The sequence below is a fragment of the Mustela lutreola genome, chromosome 1 (genome assembly GCF_030435805.1).
Source record: "Mustela lutreola isolate mMusLut2 chromosome 1, mMusLut2.pri, whole genome shotgun sequence".
In the NCBI taxonomy this organism is placed as follows: Eukaryota; Metazoa; Chordata; class Mammalia; order Carnivora; family Mustelidae; genus Mustela; species Mustela lutreola.
Genome location: NC_081290.1, coordinates 219,058,015 through 219,077,931, shown reverse-complemented (window position 1 = coordinate 219,077,931; position 19,917 = coordinate 219,058,015). Strand labels below are relative to the sequence as shown.

At 34.9% G+C, this 19,917-nt stretch overlaps 1 protein-coding gene across 4 annotated transcripts in view; it reads left to right on the top strand.

Annotated features, from left to right (window-relative positions):
• TMEM135 (transmembrane protein 135) overlaps positions 1 to 19,917 on the top strand; it is a 265,126-nt gene that overhangs the window by 37,861 nt on the left and 207,348 nt on the right. For all 4 annotated transcript variants that reach the window (XM_059187038.1, XM_059187058.1, XM_059187029.1 and 1 more), the window contains exons 2-4: positions 1,861 to 1,988; positions 4,282 to 4,374; positions 19,467 to 19,500. In XM_059187038.1, coding sequence (XP_059043021.1) covers positions 1,966 to 1,988; positions 4,282 to 4,374; positions 19,467 to 19,500 — 150 coding nt within the window. In that variant the 5' untranslated portion in view covers positions 1,861 to 1,965. The remainder of the gene's footprint in view (positions 1 to 1,860; positions 1,989 to 4,281; positions 4,375 to 19,466; positions 19,501 to 19,917) is intronic.

Below are 19,917 nucleotides of genomic sequence, written 5' to 3'. Positions count from 1 at the left end.
TGGAGGGCACATATTGCATGGAGCACTGGGTGTGGTGCATAAACCATGAATTCTGTTACGCTGAAAAGAAATAAAAAAAAAGAAAATTCAGTGATATCTTTCAGGCATCATCACTTGCCCAGTCCCATCTCCTTTTAGTCGTTCCCTAATATATATTTCTAAAGCAGTTTCTTTTTCCTCCAGTCTGGCATTTCACCATGTTATAGTTTCTTGTTGGTGTGTCTATTTCTCTATCATGATTTTATGTTCCTTGATGGCAGAGATTAGATGATATTCATTATTGTTCTTCCTGTGTATGGCATAATTCTTAATAACAATTTGTTTAATGGAATGAAGTAGGAGATGACCAGTTTTGGGTTTCTAAGGGGTGGAGTACAAAAAAAAAAACTGAGAAGAGACCATTGGATTTATTGATCATGGACCTTAGGAAAAGTGGTATCTGGGAGTGAATAGAGAGTTCTCTAGTCTTATTTCAAGTCAGTCCTGCCCTTTTTTTTTTTTTTTTTTTTAATAAAGATTTTATTTATTTATTTGACAGAGAGTGAGCACAGGCAGATAGAGTGGCAGGCAAAGGCAGAGGGAGAAGCAGGCTCCTTGCTGATGCGGGGCTCCATCCCAGAAGGCTGGGATCATGACCTGAGCCGAAGGCAGCTGCCCAACCAACTGAGCCACCCAGGCGTCCCAGTCCTGCCCTTTCTTATACCTCCTACCTTATTCCCTAATTATGTGGTTTTAACTTTTGTCCCTTTGATACATTGTTTTATCATGATGGGAAAGTATTTTTTCCCTGTGGCCTGTGAAAATTCTATTTTTCCAGATATAACTCATATCACTTTTGCAGTGAATCTGCTGCCTACTCCTGTAGTAAACTCACTCTTTGATAAACTTCCAAGGCACTTCATGTTATAGTATTAAAACTTAGTCATTCTTGAATCTCTCTCCATATCTTATCATACCATGTTTTAATTCATATTCTGTTTATAACCTATAACATTAATAGTGTACTCAATACATACTTAGATCTCATGTCTTGATTTTTAAATATCATTACTAACTTATTTCAGAGCTTTTTTGGTTTGTTTTAATATTGAAACCTTTCTTTTAAATTCAGAGTTCACGTACAAAAAGCACTGCAAACAAATATGTTTTCAATCTAAATTTAAAAGATAAGATAGACTCGTTGGATGATACCTTTATGAAATATTTTTGTTACTAACATCTCTGCAGGATTCTGTATACATCCTCGGTATAGGAACTTCTTCTCTTTCCCTGTGCTGGTAACATTGTGGTACCAACAAACCTATAGTAGATTAGATTCTCAGTCTTTTTTTTTTAAATGGGCTCCAGGGGGCCAGAAATCATTAATTTTATTTTTTACTTTTTGTATTCATATCATGGTTTTGTCACACAGTAGTCATGTTTGAATAGCTGAATGAATTTCATTGGTTTCTATCACTGAACTTCTCTAATATCCAGGCCGATAATACCTGTAAAATATTTTTGTTTTGACATTCAGTTTCTATTTGAATTGTGCTTTTTTTTTTTTCATTTAAAAAGTTTTTTCCATTATTCAGTTTAAAACTGTTCTCAAGATATTTTAGATACTTATTACAACATTTGGAAGTTATTCTCAATGACCCATGTTGTAATTTCTTGGTGTATAATTTACCCATTATATCTTTAATAAATTAAAGTGTCTTCTTTTTTGTCCCAGAAATTGTATTTTTAGAGAGGAACCAGTAAAATATCAGTTTTAACTTTATTTTTAAAATGTATGCTATTATCATTACCTTTCACCTAAGAACTAATTTAAGTGGGAAAAATTGGTTGAATTAAACAAAAAAGCCTTTCTCTTTCCAGATTGCAGCAATTCTCCGGAAACGAAAATTAGACTATTATTTACACAAACTACTCCCTGAGATCCTACAATCTGCTTCATTTCTGACTGCTAATGGGGCCTTGTATATGGCTTTCTTTTGCATTTTAAGGTTGGTACTCGTAATCACCACTGGAGATTAATACAGATTCCTTTTTTGAAACTGAAACAAATGGATGTTTTTATAAATGTTGTGCAGGTCACTGCTTGTATTCCATCAAAGACATTTATTTATCTCAAAGAGAGCTTGTTAAACAAGGAGTTGTGGGCCTCTGGCCTAAAGATGTAATATAAACTTTAAAAATTATTGCAGTGATTATAGAGCAAAAGTGTTTTGGTGTGTCATGCATTTTCTGAGGCCTACTGTATTTACCAAGTTGTTGATTAGGATTTCTTAGCTTTTTAATTTCATGGATCAGGAATTCAGAGCACCCATCCATGATATAGGTGAGGTCTACATGCAGTGTGTAGACTTCAAAAGGACTATAAAATGCTCATGTTTACATGTGCAACAGTAAATTAACTTCTGGAATATCCTGTTGATGGAACTTTTGGTCCTGATTAAGTCTTATGATTACCTGTGTCACATGCTTCTTATGATTTAGATACAGCTGGAATTCAGTTTTTAGTGCTGTGATATACCTAACGTGTTTATTATATATTTTCTTCTTATCTTTTCCCCCTTGATTGTTGAAAATCTGAACTAGTGTTTTTCTTAAAACTGTCAAATTAAAATACTGAATTTACATTTTTCTCATATTAGTGTGGCTCAGAGTAGTTCTGTAGGTACATATTAACTACAGTTAAAAAGATAATTTTCATACGTCTTTTACAGATTTTTTTCCCTCAGTACCTTAATATTTATAAACTTTTAAATTATGCAGAAAATAATTGATAAGGTTTATACTACTGAAAAAAATTGTGCCTTTAACTCGAAACTCTATCATATGTTCTCTGGAAAGTTTCTAATACTTGCTCACACACTAAAAATAAAGTTCCAAGATAATTAGGTCTTAAAACATTGCAATAATCATAAGTTGCTATTGTAGCATATTTAAGTTCTGTGAACCTGTTTGGTTAAATTGTGGAAATGCAAAACACTTGCTGGATTTATAGTTATATTACTTAAAATAACATCTGTGGTCCTCCTGTAACTGTCTCCTTGAGTTATTTTTCTTTAATTTTTACATTCAACAACTTCTTAAGGCCTTTGTAGATTTTATGTTGGAGGAGAAAAATCACTTCTTGTTTTCTCAGGCCAAAGGTTTCTGATGTTCATTTTAGAAATACTCATGTTATATATGCTCTGTTGGTTTTCTAATTCTTCTAAAACTAAGCCTCAGTTAAAAATACAATTTCATCAGTGATTCTTAATCCTTCTGTGTATGTACATACATTTTTCTTATAATGTGTTATTTAGCATTTGGCCAACTTTGTTCAGATCATTTCTAACAAATTTTATGTGCTGCTATCCCTTTCTTAGGAACATCCAGTCTTTGAAAGGAAAACAAAAAACTTCCTAATGTTTCCAAATATGTTTTTTGGTCTTTTAAGAAACCCAAGCAGCTAATGACCATTTATAGCATGTGAGACACTCTGTAGGTTCTTATTTTCAAGGGACATATCCCAGTAAGTGAATAATTATATAAACACTTTCATACACACACAAAACAAAAAATAGAAAATACTTCCATAAGTACTATAAAGGAAAAGTTATCAAGGGTTGTTGAGGCAAAGAAGGGGAGACATTTGTTGAATATTTATCATGTGTTAAAAAATAATAGTGGTAATAGTAATCATAACAACAGCTAACATTTTCCTCACACTTTCCATGCATGGTGCTAGGAAATACCTCATGTAGTTCTCATAACAACTGTATGAGACAAGAAGTATTATTGTTCCCATTTGATACCTAAGGCAGCTGAGAATGTAGAGGGTTTGCATTGCGAGTAGTATTGGATCTAGGGATTTTGTGAATGGATCTGACTGACTAAATTACTGGAAGGAGAGCTACCTATCAGTTTGCTGTTGTAACCAGAATAGGAGATGGTGAGGGACTTAATTTGAGGCAGGGGTGGCAGGTTGGAGAAGAATTTAAGAGAATGGAAAAATTTAGGGAATGATTTAATATGTGGGGGAAAAGGAAAAAGAGAAGCTAAGGATGTCTCAAAGGATCACACATGAATGGGTAGTTAGGTATTGATCCCATTCACCTAGAAAAAGAGAGGAGAGAGCAAATTCATGGGGATAGGGAAGAGAGCTGATGAGTTTGGTTACGGGCATGTTGAATTTGGGGCACTGTGGGACTTTAGGTAGAGGGTGGGCTGAGAAGGGGAATTTCTGTTCGCAATAACTGAAATAACCACATAGCAATTTCATACAAACATTCCAAATTTGAATTTCAGGAAGATACTTGGAAAATTCTACTCTTGGAGTCCTGGCTTTGGTGCCGCTTTACCAGCATCTTATGTGGCCATTCTGATTGAAAGAAAAAGCAGGTAAAATTTTATATATGTACATTTTTAATAGAATTGATTTACTCTCCTCCACCCCACATAAATTTTTTTTTAACTTACTATTTATTGTAGCCCAGGGATGAAAAATATTTTCACATGTGTTTTAGCCTTGCAAATATTTGATGCAAAATTTAATATTATTTTAATATTACTATGTATGTTTATTAAGCCTGTAAAAATGTAAAGATTGACTTTATAGAACAATAAGACCCTTTGGTCTTTGTTTGCTAAAAAATGAGAGAGTTCTCGAATGGGCCTAAGACAGGACATACACAAATCTAATTAAAAATCTTTTCCATAACCACAATACCACTGTCACACCTAAGAACATTAATGTAGTTTTATCTACATCTCTATTTGCTTCAAGCTCATTGACCTCTGTTATATCAGTTATTATTTTTAAGGTATCTTCTCATTAAAAAATTTTTTTCTTCGTATAAACCAGAAAATGTTTCCTGTGACATAATAAGATTTCTATTAAATGCTACAAACTGTTCGTAAAATTATTCAGTCAGGTAAGCAGTTGAAGGTAAAGCTTTTGCCCGAAAGAATTTTTACCATCTTTTTTTTTTTTTTTAAGATTTTATTTATTAATTTGACAGATAGAGGTCCCAAGTAGGCAGAGAGGCAGGCAGAGAAAGAAGGGGAAGCAGGCTCCCTGTTGAGCAGAGAGCCCGATGCGGGACTTGATCCCAGGACCCTGAGCCGAAGGCAGAGGCTTTAACCCACTGAGCCACTCAGGCGCCCTGAATTTTTACCATCTTGTAAATATTATTTTCATCACTGGGAATTGGCTTTGATGTCCATCTTTATCCCAGAGAGTCAAGATGGGGTCATGTTTTTTTTTTTTTTTTTTTTTTTAAGATTTTATTTATTTATTTGACAGACAGAGATCACAAGTAGGCAAAGAGGCAGGCAGAGAGAGAGGAGGAAACAGGCTCCCCGCTGAGCAGAGAGCCCGATGCGGGGCTTGATCCCAGGACCCTGGGATCAAGACCTGAGCCAAAGGCAGAGGCTTTAACCCACTGAGCCACCCAGGCGCCCCAAGATGGGGTCATGTTTTAATCAAAGGGTCATGTATTAACCAAGATCGAGTCATCATCTAGTTTATGAAGATGTTCATTATAATCACTGATCCCGTAGTAAGAGTCTAGATAGATGTTGTCCGATAACCAAGTATTTAGTTAAACCACCTAAGGTCACTTTTAATGCCTTCTTGTTTAAGTAATGTAATGGTATCTAAATTTTTGGGGTCTAAACTTTTGGTTCTTTGCTTGTCATAATATGATTGGATTATTAATATTACTAAAATCAAGGGATATTATTACCCCAGCATCATCAAGTCAGTATTGCCAGAAACATAGGTTCTGTTGCTTGAGAGTACAGTATAGAATACTATTGCACATTAAGAGGTAGATTCCAGGGGCGCCTGGGTGGCTCAGTGGTTTAAAGCCTCTGCCTTCGGCTCAGGTCCTGGTCCCAGGGTTCTGGGATCAAGCCCTTCATCTGGCTCCCTGCTCAGAGGGGAGCCTGCTTCCTCCTCTCTCTCTGCCTGCTTCTCTGCCTGCTTCTCTGCCTGCTTGCGGTCTCTATCAAATAAATAAATAAAATCTTAAAAAAAAAAAAAAAAAGAGAGCGTGGATTCTGGAGTTGTATTTTCTGGCTGAGCAGCGGGCTCTGTCACTTACTGTGTTATGGCTTTCCCTACCTCAAAATGGAGATAGTGATAATGTAGTCACATGGCTATCCAGTTAAAGGAACTACTGTATGTAAAAGTGCTCAGAACAGTGCTTGACATATAGTAAATGTTACATGTTAACTGTTAATATTGGTTTTTGCCTATCAGGAGTGAGAGAGTTATTCTACTGATTATTGTTAACTTCCTGATTCACTTAAAAATGTGAACACCTGTTTTAGAAATACTATTTCAAAATATGTAACTTATACGTGACGTTTTAAAAATGCTTTAAACCAAGTTTGCTCTGATTTATTTATTTTTAGCTCTTGAGTAATAAGAGCATTTTGAAGTTATTTGCCTAATTTTCAACAGAAAATGTTGAAATTGAACACATGTATAACCACCTGGAGTCAAGAGTTGTTAACATGTTGCTATTTTTGTTTATTTGTAAGTGTTTATATATATGTATGTGTGGTTGTGTGGTGGTTCAGCATGCATATGTTAAAATAAGGATAATTTTCTGTAAAATTACAACACTATTATCACATGTAAGAAAATTGTCATTCCCTAATACCATCTAGTCCATAGTGTCCTAAAATGCTTTCATCCTGTTTTTGAACCACACCCTAGTATGGTGTTATGTTTCCTTATTTTCTTTTAATCTGGCTTAATCTCCCCACTTTCCCCACATGGCATTGATTTATGGATGTGACCAGGTCAGTTACGTAATGTGTAAAACTTTTCTAGTTTTGTCTGAATTTTTTCGTCATGGAATTGTTTGATTGGTTCACTTAACTTGTGTATTTCCTGTAAACTGAAGTTGGGTCTGAAGACTTGATTATATTAAGTTTAAACACTCTTGGTAAGCATATAGTTCCTAGATGATGCTGAGGCCATCAGGAGGTCCGTATTTCTAAGTAGTTCCAAGTTTGAGTATGTGACTAAAGTGGTAATCACCAGATCTTTTCCATAAACCTATTATTCTGAGGGAACAAGCTGAGTGGATTTCTTGACATTCCACAGTCTTGTCTTTGCTGGAGTGAACCTGAGTTGATCATGATACCATGATTTGAGGACTGGTTAGTCATGTGTTCGAGTGTGTGTCTCTGTGTATTCTTTATCAGGTTTGAGTGTCATTTACTTCATAAAATAGTTCAGAAGTTTCCCTTCCTTTTTTTCTTGCTCTGGGGTAGTTTAAGTAGCAATGAATTTTCGGGCCTTTGAGTATTTGGTCCATTTCTCTATAAAACCTGGGCATGGTGACTCTTCTGGGGATGGTAGTTCTTAGAAAAAGTTGTCTTTTTCCTCTATGGAATTAATCTGTTTAAACTTGAAGCTCACACAATAAAGAGGTTCAGTAATTTTTTCTGATAGTTGGAAAGTTCTATTTCCCAGAAAGTATTTATTTTATAAAGATTTTTATATTTACATGGAGTTGTACAGAGTGGTCTTATGATTTGATTAAATTTCATATTTTCAATGGTTATTTTTCTATTTGTTTTATTATTTTGTGTGACTGTGGCATTTCCCTTTTTGATTAAGTTAACTAGTAATTTTGTTGATTTTTTTTTTTCCCAATAAATCATCTCATTTATTACTTCTGTTTTTTGGTTTCTTAATTCTTGTTTTTATTTTTTTCCCCTTCCTTCTACCTTCTTTTGATTAATTTGCCTTTTTTTTGGAAACCTTTACATTTGTTGCTCATTTCTTTTCATTCCTTAAGTTTTATTGATAAAAGTATTTAAGGCAGAATTTTCTTTTGATAAGTGCTTTACTTATATCCGATAGGTTCTGATATCTAATACTTTCATTATCATCATTTTCTAGAAATTCTGCAATTTTAGTTTGTCTTTCTCTTTTAATGTAAGAATTATTTAGTAGAGTGTTTAAGAAGATGGAATGTCCCCTTTGTTATTAATTTCCAGTTTTATTGCATTCTTATTTGAGAATGTTTTCATAGTATTTTCTCTGTATGGAACTTAATAAGGTTTTCCTCATGGCTGAATTTATGCTCAATTTTTGTGCCTTTTTTTGAACACTTGAAAAAAAAGTACATTTCTTTTATTGGGAGTTCAAAGGTTGACAGATAGCCATAGGATCTGTGCTATTGGGTATGGTTTTAGGTTGTATCTTTAACTTGAGGTGCAGTTTCTAGCATTAAAAAGTATATTCTTTATTTCATTTAATGTGTTTTGGCTTGAGTTCCAAATTTTTAGTTATCTTTTTTTCTTCTTGCTTGCATTTGCCTAGTATGTCTTTATCTTCCTGAAACACTTGATGTATCTCTCTCATATGCCATGTAAACTTGGGTTATATTTGGAGAGCCAATCTGAAAAAATCATTTTATTTTGATATGTAAGCTCAGCCCATACACATTTATTTATACAACTGATATATATTTGGTTTAATTCTGCCTTATTATTTTATGTTATTTTTATTATGTTTGTCATTGTTTTTTTGCTTTGACATGATTATAGAGTCATGAAAAATTAAACAAATACTACATAGATCTACTTGAAATGTTAACCCAGTTTTCCCCCAATGATAGCATCTTATGTAACGGTATTATAATATCAAACCGGGCAATTGACAGTATTGTCAGCTAGACTATGGCCCTTATTCGTAGTCACCAGTTTTTACATTGACATGTCTTGATCATTACAGTATCATGCAGAGTAATTTCACTGTCCAGAGAATCCTCAGTGCTTGGCTATTCATCCCACCCTCCCTCCAGCCCCTGGTAACTAGTCATCTTTTTACTGTCTTATAGTATTACCTTTTGCAGACTGTTGTATAGTTAACATCATACAGTACATAAGCTTTTCAGATTGGCTTCTTTTACTTAGTAATATACCTTTAAGTTTTGTCCTTGCCTGTACATGGCTTGATAGGTTGTTTCTTTTTAGTGCTGAATAATATTCCACTGTCTTGATGCATCAGGACCGGTCTTCTGCCCTAATGAAGGACATCTTGTTGCTTCCAAGTTCTGGCAGTTATGAGTAAAACTGATAAATTTCCATGCATGGGTTTCTGTGTGGATATAAGTTTTCACCCTTTTTGGGTAATTACAAGAGGTACGATTGCTGTATCATATATTAAGAGTATGTTTAATTTTATAAGAAACCGCCAAACAGTTATCCAGAGTGGCTGTATCAGTTTGCATACCCTCCAGCAATGAATGAGAATTCCTATGGCTCCACATCCTTGCCAGCATTTAAGTGTTGTCAGTGGTCTGTATTCTGGCCGTTTTAATAGATGTGGGATGGGATCTCATTGTTTTAATTTATATCTCCTTGATGCTATATGTTGCAGGGCATTTCTTCATGTGCTTTTTTATTTTAATCTGCAGATGTTTTTATAGGGATTTCTTGTAGACAACATGTAATTGGGTCATGTTTTTGATAAACTCTGATAATCTCTTTTAATTGGTGTGGACTATTGATGTTCAAAGTGACTATTGATATACTTGGATTAATATTTACTATTCATTACTGTGTTTTCTTTGTTCCTTTGTACTTTGTTTTAATTTTCTATCTTCTACTCTTATTCTGCTTTTTGCTGAATATTTTATGTGGTTCTGTTTTCTCTCCTTTCTTAGTATATCAGTTATACTTTTTTTTAAAACTCTTTTTAGTTGTTGCCCTATTACAATTAATCCTAGTCTACTTTCTTTCTTGTTTTTAAAAAAAACATGTTTTTTTTTAGATTTTATTCATCTATTTGACAGAGATCATAAATAGGCAGAGAGGCAGGCAGAGAGAGAGGAAGGGAAGCAGGCTCTCTGCTGAGCAGAGAGACCGAAGTGGGGTTTTATTCCAGGACCCTGGGATCAAGACCTGAGCCGAAGGCCGAGGCTTTAACCCACTGAGCCACCCAGGTGCCCCGCTCCTAGTCTGCTTTCAAATAACACTATACCCCTTCATTGTACCTTACAGTAGCAATGACAACACACACACACACACACACACACACACATTAGCACAATCACATTGCTGCTTTTATTACGTTGTTGCATTATTACTATGAATGAACTGTTATCTGTTAGAGCAAGTAAGAATAAGAAAAATAAATTATTTTACCTTCACTTATTTTTTCTTTAATGTTATACCTTTCTTTACACACACAAGTTTCTGATCTGTATTGTTTTCTTTCTCTTTAGAGAACATTTCACATTTTTTGCAGAGCAGGCCCACTGGCAATGAGGATTCTCAATTTTTGTATGGTCAAATCTTTGTCTTTCACTTTTGAAGTACAGTTCTCAGGGTATGGAATTCTAGGTTTGTGGTTTTTCAGGAGAATTTGGATGCAATTACCTCTGTTCCTCTATAGGTAAGGTGGTTTTCTCCTCTGGCTTCTTTCAGGGTTTTTCTTTATATTTGATTTTCAGTAGTTTTAGTAAGATATTCCTAAGTGTCGCTTTTGTTTTTGTTTCTGTTTTTGGCATTTATCCTGCTTGGTGTTTTCTGAGCTTTCTTGATACGTTGTTTGGTGTTTGACATTAATTTAGGAAAATTCTCAGTTATGATTACTTTGAATATTTCTTCTGTTTCATTCTTTCTTCTCCTTTAGCTGTTCCCATTATGTGTATGTTATACCTTTTGTAGTTGTTGCACAGGCATTGGATATTCTGTATTTTTTTTTCCCCAGTCTCTCTTCTTTTTGTTTTATAGTTTTCAAGAATTCTTGTGAAACATCCTCTAGCTCAGAGATTCTTTCCTCAGCTGTGTCCAGTCAGCTAGTGATTACGTCAAAGGTATTCTTCATTTCTGCTGTCGTTCCTTTCTTTGTGGTTCCTAGGATTTTCATCTCTCTGCTTACCTTGCTCATCTGTTCCTGCATGCTATTATCTACTTTATCCATTAGGGTCCTTAGCATATTAGTCATTGTGTTAGTTTTAAATTTCTGGTTTGATAATTCCAACATCTCTGCCGTGTTTAGTTTTGATGCTTACTCTGTCTCTTCAAATTGTGTCTTTTTTGCATTTCGGTGTGCCTTGTAATTTTTTTCGTGATAGCCAGACATGATGCACCAGGTAAAAAGGAATTGCTGGAATAAGTCTTCAGTAATGTGGTGGTGAGGTGTTGGGGGGGGATAGAAACTGTTCTACAGTACTGTGGTTCGACCTCAGTCTTTCAGTGAGCCTCTGTCTCTGGACTGTGAACCTCACAAGTATTTCTCAGGTTTTCTTTTCCTTTTAGGTGGGACCGAGATGGTTGTAGTGTGCTGGAGTTGGGTATTTCGCTTTCTTCCATGTGAAATTCTAAAGCTGGCTGGAGTTGGGTATTTCCCTTCCCCACGTCAGTTAAGCTCTCTTCAGAGAGCCTAACCTAGTAGGGTTAGGCTCTGGTTAACCAGCTTCTACCAAAGGCAGACCTTGTTAAGAGCTGAGTACAGGTGTTTATTTCAGAATGGTTCCGTTTGTCTCCCCCTACTTGGAAGTGCAAAGGGCTTTCCCTCAGATTTTTACTGTGGGACCTTAGTTGAGTTCCCAGAGGTAAAACTCACAAGGGTGTGAGGGTCCCCCTGTGACTGGGTCCCCATGGAGTTTTTCCCTCTCAGACTTGTCCCTCTGAGCCTCCTAGTGACAGAAAAATCAGTTTAGGTTTTTCTGTCCTGGCTCTCATTCCCTTCGAAGTTTTAGCTGGTTTCTGCTCTGGTAAACTCTCATTCTCTGTATCTGTCTATCATCTTTTCAGTTTTGGGGGGCAGTAGTTTGCAGGGTGACCTTGCTTCTGTACGGATCTAAGAAGAGTTGTTGAGTTTCCAGCTTCCTCAGCTTTTTACTTAATGTTAGGACTCAGTATTGACTTCTGAGCTCCTTGCACAGAAACTAGAAACTGGAAGAAGACATTTTTTTTCAGTCTGTGTTCTAGTACTTTTTTTAGTGCTTGCTCTAAGGAGTATAATAGAGATCTTTAACTTTAGATCTTCTTAGTGTTAATACTTCCATCACCTTGTAAAACATGGAAATGTGTTTAGGTACATATTAGAGGCTGCTTGCCATAGGATCTCTTTTACCTGTACCATACCCCTCTCCCCCGCCAGCTTTTCTTTCTTTTTTTTTTTTTTGGCTGGCAAGTAGTCACTTTCTCTTATACCAGGGATTCCATTGTAAATTCTTTCTCCATGGATTTGTAACTAATTTATGTATATGTCATATACCGATTTATATATATGTGTGTGTTGTTGAGGGCTCAATTCTTTTCTCTGGATACATTAGGTCTTATTTTTTTAGAATTTTAGTTAAAAAAATCAAGCATTTCTTTGGATAAACACGTGTTTAAATACAATAACAGCAAAGTAAAATTGTGCTATTGATACCAAGGGCTATAACTTTTTAAGGCACTAAGAGGTTTCCTGGAGGTGAGATGATAACTTGGATTTTAGTTACTAGTTTATTTCCTGTTCTCTTTTTACTTTTGGTAGTGAACTTTTTATTTTAAAGTGTTCTGCTTTCATTTCTTTTAAGTGGATTATTGCACTAGTGTTTTATCCATAGACATTAGATAGTCCCAGAAAATTTGTAGGTGGTTATGCATTATGATTTGTTCTGAATAGTAATTGGAGTTGTTTAACCTAATCAAAAATTTAAGTGTAGCTTTTAATAAGGATTATCATGTGGTTGCTGAAGAAAAATTGTCTTTCCTTGATGCGATTGTTAAGGAGTCGAACCCTTTGTGGTATGTGTTGATTTAGTTCTGTTGTTCATAAGGTGATGCCGTTAATACCTGGAAATAGCTTGCTGGATATTTTTTGCAGGGGGGAGAGGGTTGTGTGTGTATATGTATAGCAACCACAAATCCTACTTTAGGATCTAATTAAAAACTTTGAATTTTATTCTTCTAGTATCATCCAGAAGGTAGTGATTTATTTTTCTAAAGAGCAGATTAAAAAAAATAAAATTTGGAGTTAACCTTAAAACATAGGAAAGCAAACTTTTTGCTTAATTTTTTTTACAAGTTGTTTTATAGTGTATCTTATTTAAAAAATTACTAAGTCTATCCTATGTTTATCTGAAATTGTGCAAAAGTTAAATAGCCTATTTGCTTCAAAAAAGTTTTTTGTGCTTACCACAAATTTTTATTAAGATGCCATTAAATATCAAAATCCCTTAAAAGAATATATGTAACTTACAGAGGTTGAAGTTATGTGTATATTAAAATTAATACAGCTAGTACCCTTTGTGAAGTTTATTAATATTACAGCTTTTACTTTAAGGAAAAGGACTATGCCTTTTCCTTTCCTTTCCCTTGATTATGCCTTTAATTAATGAAGAAAATCAATGATATGTTGGTGGAGACAGCCAGTAGGCAGCCTCAAGTGTGAGTTTAGCTTCAGGAGAAGTGTAGTAGTAGTCATAAAAAAAATTGGAAGTTTTTTTCTTAAAGTTAGTCATTGAGGCTATGTGAGAAGATTAGAATGTAAAAATCCAGAATAAGAAGTCTGAGGGTAGAAGGTGGGAAACAGCAACATTTAAGCTGTCCATTGTGATATTCATACAGCTCATAGTTAATAAAACCAGTAATAAAATGGACATTACAGAGTATGGAAGATTAGCAGTATTTTTTTTTTTTTCAAATTAGCAAGTAGTGCTAGTTCTAATTTTTAAATCCATAAAACCTTATTTAATAATGAAATGTTTACTCAAAGATTATATATTTTGTACTCGTGTAATCAGTTTTTCCAAAGCATTTAATGCGGTGAGAACGTACAGTGACTAGGCACAATCCACACATATGTGATGCACGCATATAGATACAGAGACTTAAGTAATGATCTGTCTAATCTTCATAAGGACGTCATCATCTATCCTGGGTTAGTTTTTTTTCCTTCCTACTTTTTCCTTCTTCTCTTCAACCCATCCATGCATCCATCCATCCTTCCCGGTCTCCCTCACTCCTTCCCATTATAGAATTAGGCATGCTTTGCCAGCTAGTTCCTGACACCTTGTAAGAGGGCAGTTTACTTAAATCTTAATCTTATCACTGTGGGATTCTGAGAAAACTTTTTGAAGTTGTTTCCAGGGTTTCTTAAAAAATCTGTGCCACAAAGGACTGTGATCATAGTAACTCAGCAGGAAGCATTCGTAACATCTAGTTTGTCCCTAGGTGGGCTGTTAAGAACTAGTCTTCTCTTTCTTTTTCTAGGAAGTGCTTTGTTTGTGGGTCAGATAGTTGTTCTGATGGATTTTGTTTTGTTGAATTGCTATGGAATTTGCTTTGATATTTAGTATTAGTTTAGATAAGTTGAAACTGCAGGGTTCTCAAACATGAGCATGTATTAAAATATCAAAAATTGCATATTTATTCTAAACATACTCATGGGTTGAATTGTTAAATTATACTGTTGTTGTTATGAAACTCCTAGGCAGACATGATCAGAATGAATGAATTCTATAATGTGTGAATAAAATACCATGAATTTGGTTTGTAAATTCTTGACATCGTCATGTGTCAGTGTCGTGTTATCTTCACAGGAAGAAAATTTAAAGTACCTTGTAGTCTTCTGAAGTGTTTACTCTGTTTTATCTGTTGTATATAACAGTATATGATTATGAAGTCTTGCTCATATTTTATCTGTTCCTGTACTTTAAGGCAGGATTTTTATACTGTTCTAAAACATTCTGGAGATGAAAATTTATTCTTTCTTGAAAGCCTTTCTGAGATGGTTAAATAGCATCTCTTAGTAAGCCATTACAGGTGTTATGACATTCCACTTTGATTTTCTTTAATCTGTAATTTCCCCTTTTTTGTAGAACATAAAACATATATGTAGAGAGAGAGAGACAGAGAAAGAATATATCAATGTTTAGAATTTAGAAGTTATACCATGCCTGCTATAGTCCCTAATAACCTTAGTTATGAAATGTGTTATATACAATGTTGTTCAAAAGTTTCAGTAGGTTAGCCAAAGAATATATACATTAACGTTTCCAGAAAAAGAAAAATAAAATTGCCCATCTAATTAGATACAATAATGTTGTTAGAAGATAATAAAATTTAGAATTTAAGCAATGTGAGGATGAATACCTTTTACTCTACTGAGGTATTAAGAAAATTTAATTATTTTAATGTTTTCCTGTGGGAATAGTAATACTCTTATTACACAGAGTTCTTAAACAGTGGTTCTTAAGACTTTTTTAGATAGTACTCCTGCTGTGCACAGCCCCTTAAATTTTGCATGCAAGTTGAAGAGCTTCACCCCTTCCCATATTAAAAAAAAAAAAAAAAATATTTGTGGCTCACTGAGCTTCACCTCTCCTTGGATCCAGTGATTCTGAGAAGAATGGAAATATTTGTGTATCACAATCTCCTGTGAAATTTAAAAAGCTATTGTTCTTTTTGGCCCTAACCTTTCCTAGTTAGGCCTAGGCCACGTTTGTTCTTATTGGCACCTCCTCCTTCCCCATCACTGACTTAGCAGTATTTTAATAGGTAACTTGGTTTCCAGAGAAAATTTACTCAACCCAGAAGGGAGTGACCTGTTGGTCTTTAAATCTTGGCTAGAGATAGTCAAGTGGTAAATAATAAAATGGCATTTAATTGACTTGTCAGTTTCTTGTGATACAGAACATCCCTGGAGAAGTGATAAGATAAATCAATATTCTGATATTCTGCACCTCCCAAATTGACATTGGAGCTGAGGTTCAAGACATCACCCCAGGGAAACCTGCCAAGAAGAGTCTGCTATGTAATACAGCCCGTCCTGCACTTCTCAGATACTGTTTGTTCATTCTTGAGGCTCTTAGTTCTGGGTTGGAATTCAGATAAAGCTGGGAAGGAGGTGCTCTTCCTCATTATTTGAGAACAGTAAATTGGAACTAGAGACGAGGATAGGATGTAATTTAATAACAAACATCCTCTGCTTTTTCCCAGTAGTAGGAGTGTGTCAGGGCTTTACTTACTCTCAAAGCACAGAAGCCTGTTAGGATATTGTATTAAGCAAGTCATTGCAGAATTTAAAGAAAAGTTAGGGACAGATTTTCTGTCTTAGAAGCAGCTCTTTGGAAAGAGCATGGAACTGACTTCTTTTATTTTTTTTTTTTTTAAGATTTTATTCATTTGACAGACAGAAATCACAAGTAGGCGGAGAGGCAGGCAGAGAGAGAGAGGAGGAAGCAGGCTCCCCGCTGAGCAGAGATCCCGATGCAGGGCCGATCCCAGAACCCTCCCAGAACCCTGGGATCATGACCTGAGCCGAAGGCAGAGGCCCCAACCCACTGAGCCACCCAGGCGCCCCCATGGAACTGACTTCTAATCCCAACTTGTCTTTGCTACTTTTGTATTTGTGAGGCAAACACTTTTCTGATTCTCGGTTTTCAGTAGAGTAAGGATAATAGTGTCTACACTGCATAGGACTATTGAGAGGATAAACTCTGATTTCAAGTATTGATTATACCTTGTAGATTATTAAATTTTATGCATATGTAAAATAATCTGATCACATCTTTGCTTGCTGATCAATTGATATTACTAATTTTCCCTCCTGTTTATTGGCTGTCTTTTGTGATTATATTTCTATACAAACTGTATGTCTCTTGTCTGTTCCTTTTTATAGGGCTGAGTTCCTAGTAACACGTCTTCTAGTAATTCCAGAACCATTTGTTTAATGCCTGTTAGATGCCAGGTACTGTTGCAGGTGTGTGAAATGTGAAGGTAAACAAGATAATCTAATCTTTGCCTGGTGGTTAAAGATAAACAGTTACAGTATCAGGTTGATAATTTGTTGAGTTTTAGAGATGGAAATAGATCAGTGGGACAAATACATTAGTTTACTTCATAAGGAAATGCATAATCAGCATTGCCACTGAAATTGGAGAGACACTTTGGTTTTGGTTTTGTGATTGTGTTGATTTTTTTCTTCATATGTAAATAGCTTTTGGTAAGAATAGGTATCACTTGAGAAGGATTTAAGTTTTCTGTGTATGTGTGACTCTTGGATGTTGATGTTACCCTAATTTTTCTTTATTTACTTTACTTAAAATAAGTACTAGTAGAACACCTTTGGTTTAGAATTAGGTAGGAACTGATAAGATCGGTAAAGATGAGTAAGAACAATTTCAATTCATTTGTACAAGTCATAGATAAGAAAGCTGTGAGATCATCTTATCATTGATTTTAAAATTCCTTTTTAGAGGAGCACTAGAATTCTGTTGTTTTTGGAGGACATTGGGAGATGGAGAGGAGAAGTGAGATGGGGGAAATCGGAGTGGGGGACAAACCATGATAGACTTTGGACTCTGAGAAACAAACTGAGGGTTTGAGAAGGGAGGAGTGTTGCGGGTATGGGTGAGCCTAGTGGTGGGTATCATGGAGGGCACGTACTGCATGGAGCACTGGGTGTGGTGCATGAACAATGAATTTTGGAATACTGAAAAGAAATAAAATGGAAAAAATAAAGAATTCTTTTGTTTTACTAAGGTGTGTTAGGACCTGCTGATCAGGTTCGTTGCCTGCAGGGTTTGGTTCCATGAGTTCGCCTAGATCTCCTTACCCCTTTCAACCAGAGTAGGTCCAACATTATGTTTATATATTGGTGATAAATGTGTTTTTTCTCCTTAAGTAGTTTTTATGTTTAAATGTAAGTTAGGTAACTAGTCTTGTTCCCTAGTTTAATTTTTTAAAAAAGATTTTATTTATTTCACACACAGAGAAAGACAGTGAGAGACAGCACAGCAGGGGGAGGGGCAGGTGGAGGGAGAAGTAGGCTCCATCCCAGGACCCTGGGATCATGATCTGAGCTGAAGGCAGACGCTTAACCTATTGAACCACCCAGGCACCCCTTGTTCCCTCATTTTTTTTTTTTTAAAAGATTTTATTTTATTTATTTGACAGGGAGAGATCACAAGTAGGCAAAGAGGCAGAGAGAGAGAGGAGGAAGCAGGCTCCCTGCTGAGCAGAGAGCCTGATGCGGGACTCGATCCCAGGACCCTGAGATCATGACCTGAGCCGAAGGCAGCGGCTTAACCCACTGAGCCACCCAGGTGCCCCCTTGTTCCCTCATTTTAATGAAAAAATTAAATTACAGAGTACCAAAGAATTAAAGTTAAATGAAACCCTGGTTTTTGAGCTTCAGTTGTTCAGTTAGATTGTATGGCCTCCGTGTGGCTTTAGTGATATTAGAAATCTTATTAAGCCATTTTAAATAGTGAACAATCTAGATTATATATGACTAGATCTGACTTCAAGATTTCATTGACAATGTTAATATGAAGACCTGGCATGAAATTTAAGTAAAAATGATTTGATATTGGTACTTGTTTTATTTGCAAAGTTTTTTTTTTTAAGTACTAGAAATTTTCAAAATTGAAACTTCAATTAAGTTTTTATTATTTTCAAAGTTTCTTTTTTAAAAATTTTTTTTAAGTGAAAGAGAGTGATGATGGGGGGACAGTAGGAGAGGGAGAAGCAGACTCCCCACTGAGCAGGGAGCCACATGTGATGCTTGATCCTAGGATTCCAGGATCATGACCTGAGTTGAAGGCAGACACCTAACTGACTGAGCCACCCAGGTGCCCCGTCAACGTTTATTTTAACTCTGCCCTTAAACTCTTAAAACATTGAAGACTTCTTTCCTAAAGAATAGCCTTTATTCATGGCTTTACATGCAGTATAAGTTAGATGAGGTGATTAAATATTCTTTGACTTTCTACCTTTATTTTCATTAAATAAGTTTGATAAGTGTATAGTTTTTCCCTAAAGTGACTGTTTCTTGAATGTTCATTTGTCTTTTGGCATTAGAAAGTTCATTTAGTGCCTAACTACTCACTTAACAATGAAGTTAAAACCAACATGGTTTAGTATGATTTGTAAGGACATCTAATAAACAGTTGTACTGTGTGTGAAATAAATAGAAGACATGATTTTTTTTTTTTTGCCATAAATGTGCATTGTTTTGGCCTTGACCTTGACCTTTCGGCAAGATGAATTCTTTAGGGTTCTTTATTAAATTTAGATTTCTTTAGCGTAAATGTAGAGTAATGGCAAATTATACTCCTCTTTTTATTAATTCATAATGATAATAGTAATTTTTAAAATAAAGATATAATTAACACATAACATTATATTAGTTTCAAGTATACAACATAATCATTCAATAATGGTATATATTGTGAAATGACCATTATATTTAATCTAGTTAATAATTATAAGGCAATAATAATTTTAAATTATTTCAGTTAATGGCCACCAAAATAGAATGTTTAATGAGCACTGAACAGAACGACTTGTAGAATCTATTTAGATCCAGTTGTTAGGGTACTGAAAACTAAGTTCAGTGTAATCTGTCCTTTTTCTTAACTCCTCCTGATAATCGTTTTGATTTCTAAAAAAATGATAAAGTGAGTATTAAGTCATATGAATGCTTAATCTAACTCTCTTTTTAAAATTATTTGCAGGAGAGGGCTGCTCACAATTTATATGGCCAATTTGGTAAGTAATTACTTTGTTGTTGTTGTTGTTGTTGCTTTTGAAGTTTTCCCATGTATTTTTTTTATCTTTCTTTTTTAAATCAAGTTCCCTTAAAAAAAAAAAAAAGGGAAAGGTACTGAAATTTCAGAAGATCTTGTCTCTGTTTTGAAGGATAGTCTTAAATGTTTAAAAGAACCTTGATGCCATCTATTTATTCCTATCATATGTGACTTATTTCCATTTATTTCAGGAAGAAAGTGATTCACTGCCCTTTGCCCTTCATGACTATTCTTTTCTTTAAGCGTAGATCTTCATCTTTGATAGGATATATATCTCTATGTCTTTCTCTGTATCTTTAATTTCATTTCATACTCTGCTTCTCTTGCCATTTCTTATGGGAGAATGATTTAAGGATGAGCTTTTGTGATGTCATTATTC